The 17,059-nt window shown below is 34.5% G+C and overlaps 2 protein-coding genes and 1 long non-coding RNA gene across 3 annotated transcripts; 1 reads left to right on the top strand and 2 right to left on the bottom strand.

Moving 5' to 3' along the window:
- Positions 1–1,867: 1,867 nt before the first annotated feature.
- Positions 1,868–5,764, bottom strand: LOC145048886 (uncharacterized). The gene is made up of 3 exons (XR_013683099.1): positions 5,464–5,764; positions 2,191–2,236; positions 1,868–2,084 (listed from the first exon to the last, which is right to left on the bottom strand). It is a non-coding gene; the product is annotated as an uncharacterized LOC145048886 (long non-coding RNA).
- LOC145030076 (gibberellin 3-beta-dioxygenase 1-like) lies at positions 3,373–4,692 on the top strand. The gene is made up of 2 exons (XM_078978505.1): positions 3,373–3,880; positions 3,972–4,692. Exons 1-2 carry the CDS (start codon positions 3,432–3,434, stop codon positions 4,609–4,611), a joined length of 1,089 nt encoding a protein of 362 aa, XP_078834631.1. The 5' UTR covers positions 3,373–3,431; the 3' UTR covers positions 4,612–4,692.
- A 2,294-nt stretch (positions 5,765–8,058) lies between the features above and the next one.
- LOC145030069 (pleiotropic drug resistance protein 1-like) lies at positions 8,059–16,007 on the bottom strand. Its single transcript, XM_078978498.1, has 20 exons — positions 15,280–16,007; positions 14,203–14,323; positions 13,760–13,848; positions 13,557–13,641; positions 12,994–13,153; positions 12,821–12,897; positions 12,690–12,743; positions 12,216–12,608; positions 11,840–12,121; positions 11,430–11,746; positions 11,171–11,331; positions 10,989–11,092; positions 10,742–10,892; positions 10,476–10,651; positions 10,050–10,382; positions 9,683–9,973; positions 9,135–9,580; positions 8,879–9,050; positions 8,551–8,805; positions 8,059–8,476 (listed from the first exon to the last, which is right to left on the bottom strand). Exons 1-20 carry the CDS (start codon positions 15,648–15,650, stop codon positions 8,219–8,221), a joined length of 4,296 nt encoding a protein of 1,431 aa, XP_078834624.1. The 5' UTR covers positions 15,651–16,007; the 3' UTR covers positions 8,059–8,218.
- Positions 16,008–17,059: the final 1,052 nt, after the last annotated feature.

Here is a 17,059-nt window from a genome sequence, read left to right as displayed (position 1 = left end):
TCATTTTATCAAACCGCACTATGCGGTGTGGTTTGTGGTTTGTATTTATAAAAATACGGTTCAAACCGCACCGCACCACATGTTATATATTTACTTTTTTCTTTACTTTCTTATAACTCAAATCACGATTTAGAAACGATGTATATAAATATATTTGTTACAATAATCAAATATCTATAACGTAACATTAAATCACTATTAGATCAAGATCTCATGGTTTACAAGAATATAGCAACTATAACGGCAATATAAAGCAATAACAATGATACTTACAAAACTATAGTAGCATGAATCACAATTTATTAAAAACGATTTAACTCGAAAATTGTATTTGTTTTTATAAAATGAAGGCAATCAATTTTTTTAACCCGTTTAAGTTTATGGATTTTTGATAGATTTAATGTTGAACAACTCATCAAACCGCAACTAAACTGCATAAACCGTCCGCATCAAACCGCACCGCATCACGCGGTTTTGAACATCTGTGGTGCGGTTTGCAGTTTCTAAAATATTCAAACCACATATTCGGTGCGGTTTGCGGTTTTGACTCGAAACCGCACAAAACCGCACCGCGCACACCCCTAACAAAAACTAGTGATTTATTTTGTAATCCAAATTTAAGTCTAATTACCTAAGAAAAATAATAACTTTGGCTATATTTATCTCTAACAAGTGAAATTGGTAAAAAAGAAAAACTAACTAAAAAAGAACATGTCACTATGGTTAAAAGTTGTGACTTGTGAGAAGTGGATTCACATGGGCTTACAGCCTACTAGGACGTTCTAATAACAAATAAAGCTCATTTAATACATTTATTATTTACAAAATTAAAAATATAGATAATAAAATGTTGACAGATTGACTTGACCCGACCCATTTTAACTTACTTAGATTATCCGTTTAGATCCATTGCCCAACTTACCGACTCACCCTTTCTGTCATAAGTGAAGTCTAGTAGGAAAATTCATGTATGGGTTGCCTTTTGGCTCATGTAAATTATAATTAAAAAATATTTTTGTTTCTTTATGAGGTGAAAGGTCATGCATCCAAATTATTTTTATATTTTTAATACTTGAAAGCTACCGCAGTCAATATTTCAATAGCGGTCACATGCTGCTATTTGAGATCGCGGTTATCGTGGTGGTATAGCGGTTTTTTAATATTACGTATAATTTATAATTTTATATTATATTTATATAGAATTTATATATTTGATTATTAATACTATAAGTCTATATAGAATTAATATCATCAAACCTAAAAAGTCATATAAAAACATAACTTAATATTCTATTATATTAATATGGAAACTAAGTAGTGTAAAAGTGTCAAATAGAGTTTAATTGGATTGCATGGATTCAATATCTTATTAGTAGGCCGTGGTTGATTTAAGGAGTTAAGTTCCAAGTCGTGGCCTCATAGGCGTGGGTCGATTTACAAAAAGCATTAATGAAGTGTGACCATGGCAACTCAAGTTGCATGAGTTCAAAAAGAGATGAGAAAAAGAGTTATCTGTAGACGTAGTTGCTTTGAATGATTTTAATTATGTTATTTGTTCGGGCTTTTTAAAATGAAAGTGTAGTGAGATCATTAAGACTGGTTTTTCATTGAAAAAAGTAACCAAATGGCCAAAATGTGAACAAAAATGGAATAGCGTCCGTAGCGCCGCTATAGCGGTTATTGAAATAGCGGTAAATAGCAGTGAATGGCGCCGCTAATAGCGGTACCGTGAAATGAAAACACTAAACAGAAAATAGCGGTTCTTGACCTCTGCAAGACGCTATAGCGCCGCTATAGCACCGCTATAGTGCGCAATTGATAGCTTAGCTTGAAAGAGATGGAATAGGGTATAACATGGAAAGGGGTATGCGACAAAATAGAAATTATAAACAAGTGATAATAGGCCTTGTTTTTTCTATTGGAGGTGATTGCTAGGAGCCCACTTGGGTTGTGAGACAAAAAGACTCCAATCAATCCTCTAATACCAACCAAAAAAAACTTTGTAACTTTTTATGCATGTGAAGACAAGAATACCCTTACCCATATTTTCCAACTTGGTCCTATTGTCTTTGCCCATTCTTTCCCTAAAAAACAATAACATGCATGCAAGTCTTTGTTCAGATCTTATTTTTGGGCATGTGAAATTCACAAAATGATTATAATTACACAAGTTAAAAAGAATGAGCATACCTGGAATCATCTGTTTTTGGGAAGGTCAACACGTGACACAAATGATCTGAAATTATGATATAAATTAATGTTATAAGGATAAATTAATTTTTTTAAAGATTAAAGAATCGTGTTTGAAAACAAACTCTTTGAAGTACAATAGGTGGTCAAATATATTGTGATCCACGAGGAAATTATGATAAGTTAACATGCTGGATAAAGATACAAATACCAATCGGTGCTATGGAATTTTCCCTTATTGCCCTTTTGACATTATTCACCCAGTTATATTATTCAAATGAATGATATGAGAAATCTAATCAGCAATGTGTGGTTGTTGTATTTCTATGGCAGTTTAACAATGTCATATGTCATATTCAGGATAAAAGAGAATAACGAGGCGAATTATGGATCCTCTCAATGATTAGTAGAGACATGTTTCTTTACACTAAATCACCAACCTTGTCTTGTTATAAGAGATTAAATTAAAAAACCAAAGATATGTTTCTGACTGAAGACAAGACAAAAGGCACATGAATTAAAACGAGAAGCTTTCTCATTTCAATCACAAGATAAATTGCAATTTCGAGACTCAAGCAACTATCTTCCAGGAAAAAGGCTTTAGAATCCAATGTCTAGAATTCGGAGAAGTCATAATGGACACATACAATCGTTTGTATATTGGATTATTTTTATCCCAATTTTCTAGTTTTTTTTTAGCAATTAGAGTTTTTGATGTTGTCATCACATCCTAAATCCTACAAGCCATTTGTGAGACTATGTTGACACGTAGGACTAGCTTAAGACTTAAAGATTTGCTTAAGGCGATGGAGGATAATAAAATAATGGTTCAAAATGATAGCTTTTCAAATGAAAAGGTATGCTAGCCACAACGGTTTTGAAAGAAGAGAAAGAACTTACATTCATATTTCATATGGAAGATTATCAAACTATGTAGGATATGAAATAATTAATAATGGCCACACAATATTTGTTGTGTCGTTTTTATTATTTGTTTGCTATTGTTGTGTTGATTCCTTATCGAGATATCCGATCACAACAAAAGTAACATAAAAATCTCTTAAAACCCATTCTACACCATTCTCTTTTTATTATATATGCCCCACAATTTTTGTCCCTTTTACCCTCAATCCTTTATATATATAGCAGACAATTACATATATCAAATTTCCATTACAAGCATTATTGATACATACTATCATTTCTCTTCTCCACACTATAACCATTAGACATAACTTGATATGTCTTTACAACAACTAGATGCTTTCAGAGAAAAGCATTTGGACTTAAACTCAATAAAAGAACTACCCGAATCATATGCATGGTCATCAGAGGATAATTGCCCTTCCTCCAGCAGTTCAGAGCCAGTTCCAGTGATCAACCTCAAAGATTCAAACGCCATGAAGCATGTAGGCTATGCATGCAAAACATGGGGTGTGTTTCAAGTCACCAACCATGGCATCCCTACAACTCTTCTTAACAACATGGAAGCTTCTGGAAGAAAACTATTCTCTCTCCCCTTCCAACAAAAACTAAAAGCAGCTCGCTCTCCGGATGGTGTTTCTGGATATGGTGTTGCTAGAATATCTTCTTTTTTCCCAAAACTCATGTGGTCTGAAGGCTTCACTCTCATTGACTCACCACAACAACATGCTCAGAAGCTGTGGCCCCAAGGTTCCGGAAGCTTCTGGTAAGAATCTTTCAAGATTCATGCACGTAAAAGGTAAACGATTGAGTATCAAAGTTGAGACTGACTGACACCCTTTTTGGTGATTTTTCAGCGATGTAATCGAAGAATACAAGAAGGAAATGAATAAACTATCCAATAAGGTGATGTGGCTAATACTTGGATCATTGGGTATAAAAAAGGGAGATATAAAATGGGCTAATCAAGAAGGAGAGATAAAAGAAGCATGTGCAGCCTTACAGTTAAACTCTTACCCATCTTGTCCAGATCCGGATCGAGCCATGGGTCTTGCAGCTCATACGGATTCAACCCTCCTCACAATCCTACACCAAAGCAACACAAGTGGGTTGCAGGTTCAAAGAGGAGTTGGTTGGGTTACAGTGGAACCCATAGCAGGGGCACTTGTGGTAAATGTAGGTGACTTGATCCAAATACTCTCTAATGGATTGTATTCAAGTGTTCTTCATCGAGCCATGGTTAATCGAACCCAACATCGTCTCTCTGTAGCTTATCTCTATGGCCCACCATCAAATGTTAGAATTGCACCACTATCAAAATTAACAGATAATGTTCATCCTCCTCTTTATCGCCCAGTGACATGGAGTGAATATCTTGGCACTAAGGCAAAACACTTCAATAAGGCACTTTTGTTTGTTCGTTTGTGTGCACCTATCACTATGACTGGTTTTGTAGATGCAAGTACTGATAATCATAACAGTGTCCTTGTTGGTTGAACAGGTTTATGGATCTAATTATTTCACTTTCTAAATAGGTTTTTGTGTTGACATGAATACAAAATAGGAGTGGATGAAGTTAAATCACATGGTCATATCATTATCAGTCTAACACTAAGAGTATAAAGAAACAAACAAATCATTTTTGTCCTTTTTGTCTTTACCTATAGAGCTCAAGGAAGATCTTCCTAAATTTGTGGCCCAAACATGAAGGAATATCTTCCTTCAAAGAAAAGGAAAGTGTTGATGAAGATAGATATGGCTAAATCGATGCATCTAATACTCAGAAAAAGATGCATGAAAACATCACTTATTATACATGAAAACATCACCTATTATACATGCGTATGCCTGGATAGAAATGCTAAGCTTAAGAAGGAGGTATTTTGGTGGCCAATTAATTGTGGATAAACCGACAAACTATCAGTAGAATTAATTAAGATGTCACTAAGTTCCCTAACAACCAACAACAGTAATGATGCTTATTAGTACCCTCCCAATTTCTTATGAAAGATCCAAGCAATCAGTGAGTCAATTTGGTTCTATATTAGCAAAAAGGAGAACTGCATCTATGGATGTGGTGTAATTATCTCACAAATTTAATTAGATCGTTATTGTACATAATCTACTGCAAAATGGTAATGGCATGGGAACAAACAAAAAGACAAATAAATGAATCTATTTGTTTTAATTAAAAATAATATAAAATTGCCGATCCAAAATCCTCTTTGGATTCTTGTATGACTCATTACAAATGAATCTATCATATCAGATTGCATATGCACAATTCTTATAATACAGACAAATTTAGGTCACAATCAGATTAAAATCCAACCACAATGACGATAGTACCTGGAAAACGAATCGACATTGGATCTCCACCGGCCACGTGTTTTTGTCTTTAATGGAAAATTTTGATTTCAAGGTATGCCCTGTGATCATCACGTCACCTTCCACTATCGACGCAATTTATGATTTTTATTGCAGTCGGAGGCCGCGCCGGCTACAAAAGTTCACGAAGGCTGGTCTCCTCCCAATCCGGCGACCAATGCGCCACCTGATTTTTTTCTTCCGAGTGTGACAAAACTTCGTAATCTCCCGATTGACCACCTCGCTAAGAAACATATAATGAGCGCCAAAAAGATATTGGTCGGAAAAAAGATAATTATCGAGTTTTAGGAGTTTGGTGCGCGTTAACTAGATGATAACTAGTTTATTATTTTTTTTATGGTGTTGCGTTTGGTAAGCCAAAAAGTAGATTATAAGCTAGTTTTTTCAAAAGCTACTTAAACGAGCTTTTTATGAGTTTTTAAAATTTTTCCAAATACACCTCTTAATTAATTATAGAAACGCATATTCTTACACGTTCTTTTATGGAATTTTATATATTTCAGCTAGCTTTTCAACTAATTTTACCAAACGTTATTTTTTATCGGCTAGCTTTTTAGCTATCAGTTAGCTTTTTATTTAACAGCTAGTTTTTCAGCTAGTCCGCCAAACATAGCCTTAATCTAAAGAATTTTTTAACTGGCAAATTTATATTTTGATCTTTTTTAACATGTTGAAACCGGTATCAAATTAATTTATGACTATTTCGTAAACTAATCCAAAATATCGAGACTTTTCTGTAAATAAAAATATTATAATTTTTCTGCAAACAAAATTATTATTATTATTATTATTATTATTATTATTATTATTAATCAGAATACTTTTTTTTGAACTTGTTATTATTAATATTGTTAATAATACATATAAATGCATTTAAATGGAAAAATATTATTAATAACATTGTTTAAGGATGGAGGTGGAGAAGATGATGATGTTTTTAGCATTTAAATCATGAATGTCTGTTTTTATATTTTTATTTTGTATATGGTCATTTCATATTTATTATTATTGTTTTCAATTTATAATATTAATACTTAACAATTTAAAAGAAGTTGCATGTTTGTAAAATTGGTTTATAAATACTTTAAGATGGACATATTTTTTAGGGGTGAGCAAACCCAAACCAAAAAACCGAGAAACCGATTAAAACCGACGAAACCTGAACCGAAAAAATCGAAACCGAAGCAAAACCGACGGTTAGGGTTTTATATTTTGAAATGCCGAAAAATCGGGTTCAGTTTCGGTTTTTACCCAGAAAACTGACCCATCCAACCCGAGAAACCGACCTATACTTAAAACCGAAAAACTGCCCCAAGAAACCGACTTATCTAAACCGAGAGACCACCCATACTTGATTGTGTTTTGGTTGTAATAAACTATTTTGGGCTTTGGTTGTAATCTCTATACTAATAAAATAGTAGTACTTTTATCAAGTGCCACCATTTTAAGCTTTGTAATTAATATTATGTCACTTGTCAATCTATTGATTCTCCTTTTAAATTTCAAAATTCAAAATTTAAACTTCTCATGTTAATTACATTATATTAATAACATTTGAATAAAAAATAAAATAAATTTTATATAAATTATAATAAAATAAAATTTATACAAATTATAAGATGATATAATTTTACATATTTATTTGATCAACAGTTCTAATTTTATATATAACTAAAAAATTATATCTTAATTAATAAGTTATTTAAAATAATTAATTAATAGTTTTGAATTTTTACTTACAAAGTTTAATTAATTTCGTAACCGTGGTTTCCACGAGTTATAAACTAGTTTGTAATAGACTCTTGTAAGATTCATGTTTTTTGAAGTATTTAATTTCAATTTGGTATTTTTTAAGTACTTATCTTGTTGTTTCGTTTATGGAAAATGGGTTAAACCCAAAACCCATGGGTTTAAACCCAGAACCCATGAGTATTTGGATTAAACCTAAGAAACCAAAAAACCGCTCAAACCGACCTCAGAACCCGAGAAACCGAACCAACTAGAAATCGATCATATTAGGTTCTGAAAACCAGAAAACGATCATTTATGGGTTGGGTTGGGTTTGGGTCCAAAACCGACCCATGCACAACCCTAATATTTTTTTATTTTGTATATAAAATTGTTTAACGTATAAGGATTATTTTCCAAATCCAACAGATCAATACAAACATCTGGGATATATTTTTTTTCAGTTGCAAAAATAATCATTAGAAGTGAAAAGACAAATATACCCTCATGTGGAAGGCACATGAGGGAGTTAACAACAACAACTTTGCGAAAGTTAAGTCGAGAGACCAATTCTACGTATACACTAGACCAAAAGAACCATGAATCCAAAAAAATCGAAGTTTTGATTGAAACCCCCAAAAAAATGTCATACCATTAGGATCATTTTTGCAATTTTATCTATATTTTTGTTGTAGAACTAGTTTAGAGCCGGACTGGTTTAGCCTTGAACCGGTATTGATTGTGTTTACTTGAATTGAACCAGTTTGAAAAAAAAAAAAAAAAAAAAAAAACGGTTTGTGCCCCTCTAGTTTCTACCACACACCAAAGTGGCAAATTAATATATGTATGTATTATATTTCTTTGGGACAAATAACAAATTTTTATACATACATCTTACGAGTTACGACCGTTTAAAGCAAAATCTCATTTATACCATACCTAATTTCTAACTTAAAAATTATCAAAACGCTATCGTACTCATGTGATCTTATCTCTTCTGGAAGTTGAAGGATCTGATGGAGTAGGCAAAGATAAACGCGAAAAACAAAACCAGTCCGATATGCACTCCAGCGATGGCGCCCAGGAAATCATGCTTGAAACCAAAATACCGACGCAAGTAACCTTTCACTGTCTCACCACTCGTAAGCTCGGAGTCGAAGTCGCCAAACTGCGATGCAACCATGCCGTACAGGGTCCAGGCCAATGGGTTCCCCCAGTAGTACCATCTCCACCACACCGGAATCCTCTGTAAATAGAGCATCGAAGTTACAATTGAACAATAACGAATGTAAAACAACAATGGGCTTTTGAGGAACTTACGGGTCGTGGGATGATGAATCCTGAAAAGAGATTGAAGAGTCCATAAAACGAGGCGGCGATGATGGCAGCGATGTTGGCGTTGGGGGTAATGGCGACCGTCATCATACCGTAGTAAGTCATGTAGAGTAAACAGCAGAACTGGAAGAACAAATACCAGAAGAACTTGGCTGCTGTCCAATCAAACCCAATCATGGCGTACACTATAACACTGTACACCGCGCTTTGTGCAAAAACGTAAGGGACTTCAACCAGAACCTATAAATTTTACAAGGATGTAAGAATATCTGGAAGTGTATGTATAATGAATGATGTTCGATTTAGTAAGTACCTGAGCAAAGGCGTATGGCAAAGCGGAATACATTCCGGCTGCTCGTTCTCTGTAAAAGACGGTGCGTTCTACGTCTACTACTGGTTGCACCGCCGATGCGTTTTGAACTCCGAGGAAGAGGGTTGCGGCGTACATTGAGCCCATTGCGTTTATCAGATCCCGTTGGGTCGTCCTGAAATAATGACTTTAAAATTAGTACAACAGAAGATGGGATCAATTTCATATGCTTGAGTTAGGGAATTAATTAGGGTTTTACTTTTTGCTACCGAGATCCCAGAACATGGTACCGAATATGATGGCAATGAAGGTGGTGAAGACGAAACGGACAGCAGTGTAAGGTGGGTTTCTCCAGTACGACCAACGTTGTTTCCACAGGCAAGCCATACATTGAACAATGAACGACTGCGAGTATTGTGTCGGGAAATACAGATCGTTCGTTCCGGGACGTGGGACGCTTAATTCAGCGATAAGTGCTTTGTTTCTCTTGTAAAGATCAGAGTTCCTGTAGATTTCTGTGAAATCCACTCCTAAAGCAATTTCTTGCGCTGAGGTACTGACTTCCAGCATCCATGTCGCAGGGTTGTATCCGTCTTTTATCTTACTTACCCCATTGACCTCCTCAAAATACTTGATCAACTCACAAGAATGGCGACCCACAGGTCCCACGTATAATTCTTGTCCTCCTCGTTTCATCAAGAACAACTGCAATTAAACCATCGGTTTTTTTTTTAAGTTATGAATAAATACCCAAATACAGTAGTCATTTGTAATAACGAATTATGTGCACATGACTTTCTTTGTTACCTCATCAAAAGCTTCAAAGATATCAATGCTGGGTTGATGAATGGTGCAGACAACTGTTCTTCCTGTGTCCACAGTATTCCTAACGGTTCTCATGACAATAGCAGCAGCACGAGCATCAAGCCCTGAAGTTGGCTCATCCATGAAGATTATAGACGGATTGGCTACAAGCTCAACAGCAATAGTCAACCGCTTTCTTTGTTCAGTCGATAGCCCATTGACACCTGGCAACCCGACCAATGCGTCTCTTAATGGGTTCAGCTCCACCAGATCCATAACCTCATCAACAAAACTCTGTAAACAATATCAAACTGTTTAAATGGGATTCAACTGAAGTATCAAGACAAAATGTATGTTGTCTTATACCAACCTTTCGGGTATTTTCATTAACATCTGTAGCCAGCCTTAACCAGGCTGAATAGAGCAAAGACTCATAAACAGTGACATGTGGCGAGTGGATGTCGTTTTGCTCACAGTAACCGGAGATTCGAGCAAAAGTTTCTTGTTTCTTTGGATACCCGGAAATCCTAACATCACCTTCAATATAACCACCAGTTTTTCTTCCAGCCAAAACATCCATCAGAGTTGTTTTTCCAGCACCACTGACTCCCATGAGAGCTGTAAGAACACCAGGTCGGAATGCTCCACTCACTCCTTTAAGCAGCAGTAATCTGTCTTCACTCACCCCTTGCTCTTTCATTTCCTACAACATTTATCATCATCATATTAGTTTATTAACACAACCACATTCCACTCCGAACTGTTTTCTGAATGTTGATAGTAAAGGGTTTTCTACCTGTGGCATATCAACAGAGTATTTAACATCATTAAAGGTTATTGAATGTGGTTCAAACGGAAGAATCATCCCTTTCTTCTTGGTCTGAGTGGCATCATTTCCGGTTGTCATGGCTGACAATTCAACTTCTGTGTCATTATCGGACTGTGCTGCATTCGACTGAGTTTTCCCAAATGCTGTAGGATTTAAAGATTGTTACAAAAGAAACATTTTAAATAATAATCTGAAAATCAAAAAGTCAAAAAGCCCAAGATGGAGATACTCACGACCAAGGATAGCCAGAGACAAAGCAAAACACAGGTTGAAGACAAGAATGAATCCCACCAAGGCCGCAATTGCAATCCAGTACCAATAAGCTTCCGCATAGAACCCTCCAGATGTGATAATAATTTTCCCTAATGTGGTCCCATTCAATGGCTATAATACCAAAAAAGATTTAAAAACATAAACCTCATGATACATACGTATTTATATATCAATATATAAAAACATACAAAGCATTGTTTGACTTACTCGTTTCCATTGATTCCCAAGAAACTCGTTCACAGCAATTCCATTCATGGCGTACATCATAGGAGATGACCAGTATCCCCACAACCACCACTTCTTTACATCCTCTTTTGGAAAAAAAAAAAACGTTAGTTTACCAAAAAAAAAAATTTGATGGAATGTCGTGTTTTGAACTAAATTAGTACCTCGAACAAGAACAAAGCCACCCAAAGCAAAGACTAAGAGAAGTGCGAATGAACCAAATGTGTTTGCCACAATCATATTTCGACCCAATGCTCCAATGAAACGAAACAATCCTGAAGACATTTGGTTAACGAGCAAAAGCAGAAGATATTGCTTGAAGAATCTGCAAAACAAGAAAGATTCGTGAATAAACATATGCAAATCAGAAAACATGTTTTTGAAGCTTTCAATCTGTGATTTTGAAATGTAATAAGTAATTACCTTGCAATATTAGGATCGAAACCCACTACGTAATAAGTGAGAATCACCCAAACAGCAGCTTCAAGAAACGAAACAGGAATCTTGATGACCCATGAGGGTAAAGCATACGCCCATGAAGGGTAAAACAGATAGTCTCTTTGTTTGTAGTATACAGGAAGCTTTGCAATTGTCATTGATATTTCAGACATCCCATTAAACATGATCATAACAACACCAAAGAAAAGAGCACCCACATATATCCCACCATCTTCAGTTGTACGCCTATGCATCTCGGTTCGGAAAAACACAGTCAAAGTGATGAGCGACATCACAAGTAGCTGAAACAAACCAAAACAACATAAAGCTTTTACATCAGATTTGCAGTTCAATACTTGTCAAACGCAGTATAACTGTATAAACACGATACTCACCTGGAATAACTTGAAGATATAAACAAATGAATTTCTCTTCATGAGCAATATTTCTCTATCAGTACAAGCCTTCAAGAGCTGCTTTTTGTTTAAACCGTAATTTTCAGTTGTGAGAGCAGCCGGGTGACTTTTTGTTTTGTCATAAACTGTCGCGATATCTTGTCCCATTTTTCTTCCAACATGAAACGATTGGTACGCCTCAGCAAATTCTTTAGCAGTCACAAATCTATAAGCCTGGTCTCTTCTCATCCAATACTGCTGTTGATCTTTCTTTGATGTAACCTGTAACCCAAATCCCAACATAAATACCGAATGCAACAACTCATTGAGATTATAATTATTAAAAAAAAAATCACGAGAAATCGAGTGTACTAACTTCTTGCAAGAAATCAGCAATGCCTTTCCTCTCGGGGCATTTGAACCCCATAGATTCGAAAAACTCGAGCACATGTTCACGTGGGCCTTGATACACAATCTTTCCATCAGTCAGGAGGATAATGTCATCGAACAAGTCATATGTTTCGGGTGCCGGCTGAAGGAGAGAAATGACGGCTGTTCCTTCTAGAATGTGTAACATCTGCTTAAGCGATTTCACGATTTGGAAAGTAGTAGAACTGTCCAAACCAGTAGATATCTCGTCCATGAGAAGAACCTTTGATGGTCCCACAATCATTTCACCTGTTGTCACACGTTTCTTTTGTCCACCAGAAATACCCCTTATCATCTGATCCCCAACCATGGTATCAGCACAGATGTCCAACCCCAATAACTGTAATCATTAAAAAATTCATATCAGACCTTAACTCATTTTCTTTCTCATTTCCTATATGTAATTATATAATTATTATACCTTGAGAGTATAATCTGTGACCACACTGGCTTCTTGTCCTGCTGTTGCAGCAGCCTAAATGATAAAACAACAACCATAAGATTTCGATAATGCTCTCGATTAAAAGATGTTCTTGGAAACACGTTATTTACCTTCATGTAAATATCGATGTCAGGGTCAGGCTTAATATTTGCGTCTTTTTCTCTTCTTGACAACTCCGCCAACATCTCTGTAATTCATATGATAAAACATTATTAACCTTTTGTGAAATATGATTTATTTTTATTTAGTGTCACACCATGGAAGATGAAGTCATGAAACTAACCATAACGTGATCCAACCCCTTGGCATCTTGCTGAGAAAGCCAAGGTTTCTCTAACTGTCATTTCTCCAATATGAACATCGTTTTGACTGATATAAGCAGCCGTTCTTTCGGGTACAAACTCATGCAATTCATGCCCGTTATATGTCACTTTCCCCGAGGTCTACATTTATAAATTGTACCTTATGATCAAATACAAGACTCAAATTGGTACTTTACAATAAAATGTCTGCTAAAGTGCATTCAAATGCTTACAGCCTCCTAACTCGTTTTACTCAAAAATATTATATTATTATTTTATTAACATGGGTTTTGTATACGTTAAATATGATAATAATTTATTAAGTTAGAAAAAACGGACAAAAAATATTGATGGGTTAACCACAACTTCCTAGAAAGTTCTATTATAAAAATGGATTATTATCTTAATACTATAGTTTACGTAATCATATTTAATAAATTAATTATTAAAAAATTGAAGAAAAAAGACAACCAAAAGTAGCTAACCTAACCCAATCTGTTTTAACTTTTAACCCATTTAGACGCGTCTAGGGTTGAGAATTTACCTTAAGCTCCTTTGCAAGCTTCCCACCCAAAGCTAACAAGAGTGTTGTCTTCCCGGAACTTGGAGGACCCAAAAGTAATGTCATTCTACAAACACATTTACATCAAATTAATTTTGAGTACAAAAGTTGAATCTTGATACTAATAAAACAATCAAAATTAGTTATATTAATGGATGATTATGTGTTCTTCAATCTAATCTCACCTGCTAGGTTTAACAACACCACTAACATCATCAAGGATAGTTATATGCTTTTTTGAATTCGGAAGAACACGGAACATGCTCAATAACCCCTATACAAACATGAACAAGAACCAGGATTAGAAATGATTTTTGTAATAACTGGAAAGCATTTGTGCAATTCAAATGTAGTAACATGCATATGATATGTTAAAGCACAATTCGAATAACTGCTAAGGACTTTTTTTGGTAATTTTCAAACTTTGATGACCAAATTAGAAATTCGGACAAAGTTGGTTGCTATACTTGGTCCAAATTCAGTCTAATGCAAATAATAACGACCAAATTCATCCGTATTGCTCTAAATAGAGCTTTTTACAAAGTTCAATCTTCTTAGTGATAATGTAAAATAAATGTTACAAATGCGCATAATAAATAAACGAACTTTATAAATTCTTGTTGCTTACCTCAATGAAATCAATGTGGAAGTTGATGAAACTAGGTAAAGCTCTACTTCCTGTGTTGACATCTGCCTCCACAGTCAAATGTTCATATTTGACTTCAATTGTTGGCAAATCAATCCCAACTCTGTAATATTACACAAAAGTAGTTTATTATTTATTTATGTATAAAAAAACAAAATTAAATAAGTCAAAAGACAAAATATTAATCTGTGTAGCTAAAAGTTAAAAAAACAATACGATAATGGAGGCGTAAGTGATAAGTCATGGAAAAAACAATAAATTCCTGATTTTGGTCTATGGGTACATTGAATGCTTACGATATGAAAAGAAACAAAAAATCGATATATTTAGATGGGCCCACATGGAAGAAAAAACGCGAATAGTAGACAATACGTGAGAGTAAAAAGTAAAAACGCTACAATTAATAGAAAAATAAAGTATCAATAATTTTTTTATAATAAGTCAACGCCACCTTAGAATGTCTTATTTAACAATATTGGATTCTTTATTTTACAAATTTTGCTATAATCATAATTATTTGTGAGGCTGAAAAAAATAATTTTGTTTTGGTCAGTCCCAAGTGCTTTGATCTAAACTCATCCATTCGTCTAAATTAACCGAATTTTATTATAATATTTATCTAATATGTTAAATAGATAAAATATAAAAAAGTTTATAAAAAATAAGGAATACGGATGTATTCAGATTTTTTGGAACTCTTATATTGTTAAATTAACCGATTTATGTTGTAATCTTTACTTGCCAACTCTTATGTTCTTTTATTAAAATTAAATAACCATATTCGTAATCAAATTTAATTTATTAATAGTTAAAAACTAAAAAAATAATTAAGGAAAATAAAGATGAATCAACCCATCTAAACCAGATTAATTTAACCCAAACCAATGTTAACTCGTTTCCCAAAAGATCTAACCCACCTGTTTTACCACCTCTCATATCAACCCATTTTGACCTTATTCAAACCCGTACAAATTAGCATTAATAATTTTTGTTGCACTTTTTGTTCTTATTGTGATTTTGATAGTCGATATATATATTTTAAAGAGAGATTAATAATACCTGTCAATTCTGTTCCTGAGCTTCAACAAGAACTTCTCGTTATCTTCATCCGCCACCTTCACAAGTCTATCAAGTAAATGTTGTCTCTGTTCAAATCCAAGATTATTGATATCAACTTCATTGGAAGGTCCTGTTGATCCAAAGAGCAAACCTTTCCTCAATCGATCAAAAGTCGGTAGCTTCTCAAGTGAAGCCCATTTAAGAGCCTCTTCGTCATCTTCTTCACGAGAAGATCTCGAAAACACATCCATACCAGAATTCCTCCATACAGAAGTACTTCCAGATCTTAAACTTGGTGTTCTTCCACTTGCTGCCCTTAAACTCCCTAACCTTATACTACTACTAGCTTTGTATATATCACTCCCGTCCATTTCCAGGCGCGAAATCAACTGACCCTAATCAAAACCCTCAACTTTTTGCAAAAACTATCCAAAATTTTTAACTTTTTAAAGGAAATCCTTGAATCCCTAAAAACCGATAAGCTGTATTGAGCTACTTCCGAAGAAATGAACTCCACTTCCCCGAAAACAACTGAAAATCGAAATGGATTTTGACGATATCGTAAAGAAGAGTATGGTGTCTGAAATGAAATGGGTTTTTTAGGGTTTTCGCAGACGGGTGTTGGAAGAACGGTTTCGAGTATGATTTAGGGTGCAAAGAAACAAGGGATTGTTTATATATGAGGAGAGATGGCAAAATGGCGTTGAAAATAAGTTTTATTTAATTGACGAGGGGTTGAATTTTGAACGTGGTTGAGGCGGTTGATCACCAATGTTCGTTCAACATGCGTCACGCTATTTCAGGCTCGACTACATCATAACATACCTTATCTCAATGAATTATGAACTATGAACGACAGAAAAGATTTAATACTTTTTTTTTAATCAGAATTTAAGTTTCATAATAAAGATTTACATAGACGTAGCGGGTAAACGAGCAACAACCTATGTCGCAGTTTTTTTTGGATGATAAAACTAATTCTTTTAAAAACAACATCTATAGATCTTGGAGTCATAACAACCTATGTCGCAGCCCCTTTTGGATGATAAAACTAATTCTTTTAAAAACAACATCTATAGATCTTAGAGTCATAACATTACTATGTAGAGAAAATGAGTTATAAGCCCAACGAAATTTTCAAACCGTTCAAAAAACTCAATTATGTTTTGTCCGTTCAAGAAAACCCAATGAACTTAACCTTTTGTCTAAAAAGCCCAACAAACTTACACTTTCGTTCACTTCTCATTTAGGGTCAATCGGCTAATGAAAGTCAACAAATGACATGGCTGATGATGTGTAATTAAATATCGGAAAATTACTTGTAAGACAAATAAAGTTTCAAAACCGTTCAAAAAAACTCAATCATGTTTTGTTTGATGAAAAAAACCCAACGAACTTACGCTTTTGTTCAATTTTCATTAGAGTCAACCAGATTCATTAGATATACAACTAGTTAACAAATGACATGACATTATATTTAATGGCATGGAATAAACTGATTAGAATTGCCCTTTATATATCGATTTAGGGCTTGGAGAAGAGAAAAACGAACAACGTCTGTATTCGATCTCTTGTAATAGCTACTTCTTATTATTCCTCTCAATCCTTGATGTCCAACTCAAGATCTATAAAGAAGATGTTTGATGATGCAAACTCTTGTGGATATAGATGCCCTTTTTGGATTTAGACATCTAGAAAGGAGGATCATCAAGTGAAAAAAAGTTTAGTGCTTGTTAGAACAAAGTTCAGGGATTGTTCGAATAGATGGATAAGTGTAATT

The sequence above is a fragment of the Lactuca saligna genome, chromosome 1, assembly GCF_052625555.1.
Source record: "Lactuca saligna cultivar CGN05327 chromosome 1, ASM5262555v1, whole genome shotgun sequence".
Taxonomy (NCBI): domain Eukaryota; kingdom Viridiplantae; phylum Streptophyta; class Magnoliopsida; order Asterales; family Asteraceae; genus Lactuca; species Lactuca saligna.
This window is presented reverse-complemented; position numbering and strand designations above follow the sequence as displayed.